The sequence below is a fragment of the Citrus sinensis genome, chromosome 3 (assembly GCF_022201045.2).
Source record: "Citrus sinensis cultivar Valencia sweet orange chromosome 3, DVS_A1.0, whole genome shotgun sequence".
Taxonomy (NCBI): domain Eukaryota; kingdom Viridiplantae; phylum Streptophyta; class Magnoliopsida; order Sapindales; family Rutaceae; genus Citrus; species Citrus sinensis.
The window spans coordinates 41,512,617-41,520,925 of NC_068558.1; the positions used below are offsets into that span (position 1 = coordinate 41,512,617).

Sequence of the window (8,309 nt, forward strand, 5' to 3'; positions counted from 1 at the left end):
TTGAAGTCGAGCAATCATAATAAAAAGAGAAACATTGAGAGCATAATACCGTCCTATATATTTTCTCTGCACCATTTTCATTCTTTCACATGCTATCTGTACGCTTAATAATTGAAACAAAAAATGTTTTTAACTCATAGTCATAGTAAAATCAACTTAAATTCTGGAAAAAAAAAAGAAAAAGAAAAGACTGAGTGTGATAATGATAAATACATACATAGTAATGAATATAAATAGAATAAAAGAATATATATGTAATAAGATAATAAAATACGATTGCTTACAATGGAAATTAACCCTCTTAAAGTAGGAGGGACGAGGAACATGAACAACTAAAGAGAACATCTTTTGCTTCCAAAAGACTGTTTTATTATCAGAAAAAACACAACACCCGATACAACAATGCATTTGAAAGAAGTTGCTCTTCGCGGAAAGAGCTTTCAAATTATATACAGGTTGCATCCACCACACCCCATCATCATCGATAAATTTGAAGAATTCCCTTATTTCTTGCCCCAAGGAAAGCAACAACTCTAAAATGTCAAACAAAACAACACAAAAGAAGGAATCTTAAGATTTTAAGAAAATAAATGAGTTTATCTGCTTTGTGGAAACATAAGTTCATATAATTAAGCATACCTTGACACCGTCATTATTAGTTGGCCTCTGATAGTTTCTCTGCGTGGAAGGACTTTGCATGCCTGCTCTTCCTGCACTGTTTCTCTCCTCTCGCACTTGGTTAAAAATGTGAGTGTAACCATCAGCTGATGAAGGGTTATTCTCATCCCAATCCCCAAATTTAGGAACTGCAGCCCCTTTATCAGGCTGTCACAACAGAAACCACAGTCAGGAACAATGAAGATTCAAAGAATAAAGACGAATGGAATTACACTAGAACGGTACGAGAAAAAGTGAAATTTTTGCATCAAATTAGATAGAACATTTAGACTTCTTGTCAAGCGGGAGACACTACTAAGAAGCCAATAAACCAAATTCAAGCTGTCAAGAAAGAAATTTCATCTAGGTTGGGAATATAACATAATGTTGAAAAGGGCTAAAACAGCCAACCACTTCTAAATCAGGGGTTGTTCTCAGAGCTACATTTTCAGCAAATGACCAACTACTCCCAATTCTTCTCTCATCCCGCAATTTCTTAAAAATGTGATTATAGCCATCTGCTGATGCAGTATTCTTATCCCAATCACTAAATTTGGGAAATGCAGCTCCTCCGTCAGGCTATCACAACAGAAACCGACTAGTCAAATAACAAAGAAAATTTAATCAAGACTAATGGATTCATGCAGGGAAAGGAAGAGAAAAAGGTGAAATTTTTGCATTGACCCTGTTGCCAAACGGGAGACATTACCAAGAAATTCAAAAATGGCTTTTAGTTCACAAAAGAAATTTCATCTAGATGGAGAACATAACACAAAGAGGAAACAGAATTCAAAAAATGAGGCTGAACGGCCGAGCGTGACAACTAGATCAGACTGTCAACTAAATGATTTTTTTTTTTTTAAGAAATTACTTCATGAGAAAGAGGAGAAATCAGGGGTGGGGTTCTGCTTGTTGGTAGACTTGCTTTAGAAGGCTACGACTCAGTTTAAAAACACACATTCCCAATTGTAAAATAAAAATGACAGAGTAAAAGGAAGAAAATTACGCTTTCATCGACTCTTGGATTTGGCCTCATTCGAGATCTTCCAGGAGTACCATGGCTATTTGTATACACACTCTTTCCTTCCCATGAAGGAGAGGATGAATCCAGACTACCTCTTCTGGGGTTCCTAGCCTGATTATGCATAGGGGAGCGTTCAAGACTGTTGTCTGAACCTATACTGTTTCTTACAGGCTTCTTGTATGTTTCACCAGAACTTGCTACACGACCTCCTCGTTGATGAGCAGACTCGGTGGCAGCTCTGCAGCTCATGTCATCATGACGTGCTGGCGAGTCTCTGGACTGCCTGAGATCACCACCCTCTTTGTTCCTCCATCTTTCATAAGTTGTTCTAACTGCTTCTTGTCCCAGAGGCTTCTCTGGTTCAGCTTTGATCTTGGAAGGAGGAGCTGGAGCTTGAGCTTCATAATCAGAAAATAAGTCCGGGTTCTCCTGTGGGTCATTTGGATTAATCATCGTCCCCCCAGTCCGACCCTTCCTGGCCTTGTCAAAATACATTGTGTAAGGAACATTATCTTCATTTTCCCAGTTTCCAAACTTCGGTACATGTGAACGTTGCTGCCACAGAACATGAGAATGTTATAATTTACCCAAATATCATCAATAATGAAGAGTCATTTTCATCTCTGAGTATATTCCAGTCCATCCATGACTCCACATCCAAGAAGCAGTAAATTATAATTTCTAGAATTCTCTTTTATCACAGGGTCAAAGAGATTGGGCGAATTATTGTACACTAACAAAGCTATGGATAATGACAGATACAATGATTCAAAGATCGCTTAAGTCTGGTAAGATAGGAGACTAAGACAACAGCCAAATTCCAAAAAAAACATTTTAATTCATCAAATCCAAAGCCAAAAAACATACTAATTAATCAAATTCAACTCCATTATTGAAAATCATTTTCATTTGGAAATTATCCTATCCATCCGTAATTCCAAAATAGCTCAGACAAATAAACAAAAAGAAACCCATATGACAAAAAAAAAATCAGAATTGAAGAAATAGTAAAAATTCAGCATTGCCAATCAGACAAGACAATTAACATTCATAAACCAAAATTGGAATCCAAAATCCAAGGATCCTATACAATCATCCCATTAAAGGTTGTTACAGACCATAAGAAACTCAACCATAAAACAGAAAAAAAAAATAAAGAAAGAAAGCTCCATCCAACTGAGCCAAGCTACAATTAACCAGCGACTTCATGTTCATCTCTTCTAACAAAACCAAAACAACACACAGAACTTTTGACACAAAAATAAAAATAAAAAACAAATAAAGTTTTATATTTTTTTAATCTTCAAGCAATTTTCCCAACAGAAACACAATGTAAATAAAAACTTGCAAAAATGCTATTACAAAAAAAAATGGAAAGAAAGAAAGGAGCTTACTGCCATGTCTCTGTCTATCCCAGTTAAGGAAACCAGCAATCTTTTTAACTGGAAAATTCAAGTTTGGTGATGAAACAAAACTATAAAAGCTATTAAGCTCTCAGCACAAAAACCTTCAAACAACCCAACAAGACGAAAGAGAGACAGAGACCCCCTTTTAAAGAGTTGATTTAGAAGGAGTTAAAAAAATAAAAATAGAAATATAAGGTAATCAACCATTGACTGGTAAACTTTGACCTTTCTCTTTCTCATTGAAAAAAAAGAAAAAGAAAAAGAAAAAAAGGAAAAAAAAATTTAAAAAAAAAAAGAAAGAAAAATCTGTGTTTCAAATGTCACTCTCACTCAACGTGGCATTATGGATTGGTTGGTTACTTGTTTATGTACCGTTTTGACGTGGAAATTAAATGTAGTTTTGGTGGTTCCAGGAATGCTGGTTGGTGCCATTGAAATGAGAGTGGAAGAAGTGAAAATGGACGTGATCAAGGCAAAGGGACAGGTTTTGGTCATAAATGGTGGTTGGCTAATGCCTGATGGGCGTGGGGTCAGAGTTAACGCCGTTACTGTTAGTGGCGGCTGACTTTTATTTAAAAGCTGCGCGCTTCCTTCTCTCCAGTCTCCTCAAGCTTCTGTTTGTCTGCTTCTGTTGAAACACGCCTGCTCATCTTCTATTTCTTATCTGTATTTTACTTTTTTTTTTTTACTTTTATTTATTTGCATTTAGGGATATCAATGGTACTCATAACCTCATAAATTCATCTAAATCCATAAGTAAAAACACGATTGTCCCTGAGTTTCATAATTTAAATTTTGTGTGAGTGCATATTTAGTAATGACAAATCTGCTGTAAGCAGTATCCATTGTTATCTCTATTTGTCTTTGAGAAAAGTAATGAATTAATTAAGTTAATTATTATTAAATATTAATTATAAGCTAACTATATATATATATAGTTATAAGCTGATGATTAGTTCACATAAACAGTTTAAAGAAAATAATTTATATTCTAAAAAATAGTGTTTAAATTTTTTAAAAAAAATTATAACAATATATATAGGACTTGTCATGGATTTTTTTTTTTTCCTCCTTTTTGTCCACCTCCATAATGTTAGATTCAAATATCAGCTCATACATTGTAGTTCTCTAAACGCTAGATTTAAAAAAACGAGATGAATATTTATTCACTATCAAATCAATAAGAGTGATAATACAACAATAAATTTTTATATAAATTTATCTTATACCAATTGATGTGGTATTAATTTATTGGTTGAATGAAAATTTAAAATAATATAAATAAATCATGTGAGCTAAGAGATATTTAATTCAACCAATGAATTAACGTCACATCAATATAAAATAAATTTGTATAAGAGTTTATAACTATATCATTACTCAATCGATAAATAGCTAATAAATTTGGTATGGATTTTTACCTTTTTTATGGGTTGTCAAAAATTCTTGGTTCATTTTGGGTTTTATGATCGTGCAAATTAAATTTGTGAGTTCATTTTATGTCATATATGTGTTTGTGATTAGGATATAACATAAGGCCATGTTTAGATGATAGGATCAAGTATGAAGAGTGGACTAGTTTGGGGATTAAATGTTTACTTCATGTTTGCCGAGCTTAGTTGTTGGATTGGACTAAAAGGGACTAAATTTGAATTTAATCCTAAAATCATGGGATTAGTAATTCTAATTTACACAAGAGATTAGTTCGAATAAGATAAAAAAAAATGCCCATTTATGAGACTTTCATATATCATTATTTTTTATTTATACCTAATAATAATTAATTTTTTTTATGGTTTACTTAAAATTTATTTTTTATTTATTATCTATCATCTAACTAAATCGGTACTTGTACTTCTACTAATTCTTGAGATTAAATTTTCATTACTTGTATATTAATAATTTATTAATAAAATTAACCATTTAATAATGTATTGCATTATTGATTGTATTAAATTTGTAATCACTAATATAATGTTAGAAATAATCATGAAAATCAATAATATCATCTATCAATTGATTTTATAAAATATTTTTTAAATATTTTTATAAAAATTAATTAAATAATTTCTATTTCTTTTTTATTTTTATAATATGAGGAGTACCCAATAACTCATTTACAATATATTTTATTTTCTTATTAACTGCTTATTATATTCATTATAAAATTTCATGAATAATTGATACTTGTATTTCAATATGAACATAAAATCTTAAATGCTATATAATATTATTTAAATATAATTTAACATAATCCAACCTATTACCATACCAAATATAAGGCAATATAATATAATCTATTTTAATCCATTCCAATTTAATCCAGTCTAATCTCAATAATTCGTCTAATCCAATCATGCATGCCAAACATGACCTAGGATATTGTACCTTCCAATTTGAGTTACGTCAAATAATTAAATTTTATTAATCTTTATTAACTTTATGATCATTTATCATTATCTAAATTATATGATGTGATACGATATTCTAATTAAACCTCATATTTACGTCTTAAATTTAAGCCAAAATTATACTATCATAAAAGTGAAATGCGAATATAATTCAAGTTGAGTCTAGTGCTTTTTGTTGTCGCACAGCATCGAAGAAAAAGTCTTTTCGTGTCAAAAACTTTGCCTTTCACAGGACTTCATTAGACTTTTCAAAAAGTTTTTTTTTTTTTTTTTTAATAACAAATATGGCCGACTTGTTTGACATGGCAATTTTCAAATTGCATCTCTTTACACATGCCTACGTGCCATGCACACTTTTATTTTATGTTTATTTTTCATTTGTTCATGCACGTTATAGAGAAAAAGGTAAAAGGAATTTAAGTCCATAAAGATTTCCAACTAAATTTTTCTTGAAAGTATACTTTGTAGTAAACTATTTCTTTAATTTTTTTCTTCATACTTGTTTGAGTGGTTAAAAATTTAACCACTTTGCTTTTTTATTAGTCGCGATATGATTTAATGAATCCCATTTGGGAACCACTCTTTTCTTTAGTTTTTTTCCATTTCCTAGACGATGATGGATGATCTCTACAAAGGATATGGACCATAATACTAATAACTTTGTAATATCAAATTTTAAAAATATAAATGCGCTGCATTAGATTTAAGATTTTGAAACTTAAAATTCGACTTTTATCAGTTGATTAAAATCGAACCAAAACTTAGTATTTATAAAAAAATAAAAATCACTTGGAATATGAGGTAATATATGTGTGTGTGTTTTGGTAATAGTATGTCACAGTAAAAATTCAATACAGTCAGTCAGTCATTGTGACTTACGAAGAACTAATTTAAGGTAGCGTTTACATTTTGGATTGGAGTGGGAATCCTGGGATTAGGAGTGTTGATTTGGGAGTGGGAGTAGATTGTTTACTTACACTGGAGTGAGAGTATGGAATTGTCTTACATTAGGGGTAAATAGTTTTAAATTACAGTTTTACCCTTATTTAAAGAATTATAAATAAATATAATATTATTTATTTTTATTTTATTAAATTTAATAAAATAAGTATGTTTTTTATTTTTTTTAATAAATGTAATTTATAATATAATAATAATATTTAAATAAATATGATATTATTTAATTTATTTTATTAAATATAATATTTATTTTAAAAATAAGGGTAAAAAAAGAAAAGGGGGAGTGGATTCCCACTCCCACCTCCCCCCATGGAGTGGGATTCCTACTCCCTCCTTAAAAATTGTAAGTAAACACTGGAGTGGGAGGAATCCACACTCCTCACTCCCCCTCCATAAAATAAACACTACCTAAGTTCGTGAAACTGGTATAAATTGCATTACATTTGAATCTAAAACTTCGTAATTTATATTTTATCATTGTAGGTCAAATAAGAAAAAGCTATGACAATTCAATAAATATTAAACTATTTTTTTGAATCAAAATATTAAACCAATTATAAATTGAATTTCAATAAAGTTGTTTAACTTCAAAACAACAAACAACTATAGTTATTGCCAGTAAATTAATCAACAAGTCATTTATATCAACAAGGACTTAAATACATTTATTCCAAATATGAATAAAGTATGGTGATACATAGCACCATATCCTTTGAAAATGAAAGAGACCGATTGCAGATAATATAATAAAGTAAGAGACTAAGAGAAATTGTCAACCTTTTTTTTTCATACTAAAATTGATATATAATAACTTATTCCAAGCTACTATTTTTGTAATATCCCAAAAAATCTTAGGGATTAAAATATTTAAAAGAAAAGAGGGGTAAATAGGTCATTTAATTAATAATTTATCTTAGAAATATATTAGAACAATATCTAAAAATAACAAAAAGTACAAGAAAATATCTTATTATTATTTTTTTACACTGAAACATCTATTTCGTATTTTTAGTACTTTTTATTTTAATTTATATTTATGTGATTTATTAAATTTATAATAAATATAGATAAAAGTATTTAAAAATTAGAATAGTATTTTAAAATTATGCTGATATGGGGAGGTTATTGGCTTTATTTTAAAAATAATAAAATGATAAATGATATATATTAATTTTAGCAAAGGTAAGTGATTATCTAATTATAGGTCCCAATGTCCCATTCTAAAAGTGAAAAAAGGAAAATGAAAAATTTTGCAGTTGGAACACGGCATCTAATACGTAATTGACCATTTGAGGTGAATTCATCTTGAAAGCGATCTAGGTGCACAAGGACATTGTTTCAAGTCAATTAATGTTTCAACTGTTGTACAATTTGATTAGCTTTCTCGTTGAGATTTCACATTAATTACCTTGAGCTATATCTTTTTTTTTTCCACATATTAATAGGGAGATTGTCAATTTTTCCCTTACAGTAATTAATATATATTATTTTTTTATTATTTTTATAATTGCCAAAAACCCCCATAATAGTATAAGTTTACAATATTACCCTTATTTTCAACTACTCTTTTATTTATATTTATTATAAATTAAATAAATCACATAAATAGAAACTAAATAAAAAAATTAAACATTAAAACAAGAAATATATGTTTTGATATGAGCAAAAAAATTAATAATAAAATTTTTTTCTTGTACTTATTTATTTTGTGAAAATTTGCTTATAATAAATATTTAAGAAAATTATTATAAAATGATAAAAAAATTATTATAAGAAAACTTGAATGACAAATAAAAATTTATTATAACATAAATAATAAAATATTTTGCCTATACTTTTTACAATTTTTAT

General features: G+C 29.2%; 1 protein-coding gene across 2 annotated transcripts; it reads right to left on the reverse strand.

Moving 5' to 3' along the window:
• Nucleotides 1-230: 230 nt before the first annotated feature.
• On the reverse strand, nucleotides 231-3,516 carry LOC102608817 (RPM1-interacting protein 4). 2 transcript variants are annotated; one of them, XM_025099479.2, is made up of 5 exons: nucleotides 3,076-3,516; nucleotides 1,664-2,236; nucleotides 1,069-1,236; nucleotides 640-825; nucleotides 231-533 (listed from the first exon to the last, which is right to left on the reverse strand). In XM_025099479.2, exons 1-5 carry the CDS (start codon nucleotides 3,079-3,081, stop codon nucleotides 504-506), a joined length of 963 nt encoding a protein of 320 aa, XP_024955247.2. In that variant the 5' UTR covers nucleotides 3,082-3,516; the 3' UTR covers nucleotides 231-503. The 2 variants fall into 2 exon arrangements, with proteins under 2 accessions (XP_024955247.2, XP_006479252.2); XM_006479189.4 differs by lacking the exon at nucleotides 1,069-1,236 and having other exon boundaries at nucleotides 3,076-3,334.
• Between the last annotated feature and the right edge of the window lie 4,793 nt (nucleotides 3,517-8,309).

What these genes read in the sequence shown, in the direction of transcription:
- LOC102608817 (XM_025099479.2), bottom strand. An exon ending in CAACCCCTGATTTAGAAGTG is followed by an intron (nt 826 to 1,068) that starts GTTGGCTGTTTT and finishes CTGTTGTGACAG; the next exon opens with CCTGATAAAGGGGCTGCAGT. An exon ending in CTAATAATGACGGTGTCAAG is followed by an intron (nt 534 to 639) that starts GTATGCTTAATT and finishes TTGACATTTTAG; the next exon opens with AGTTGTTGCTTTCCTTGGGG.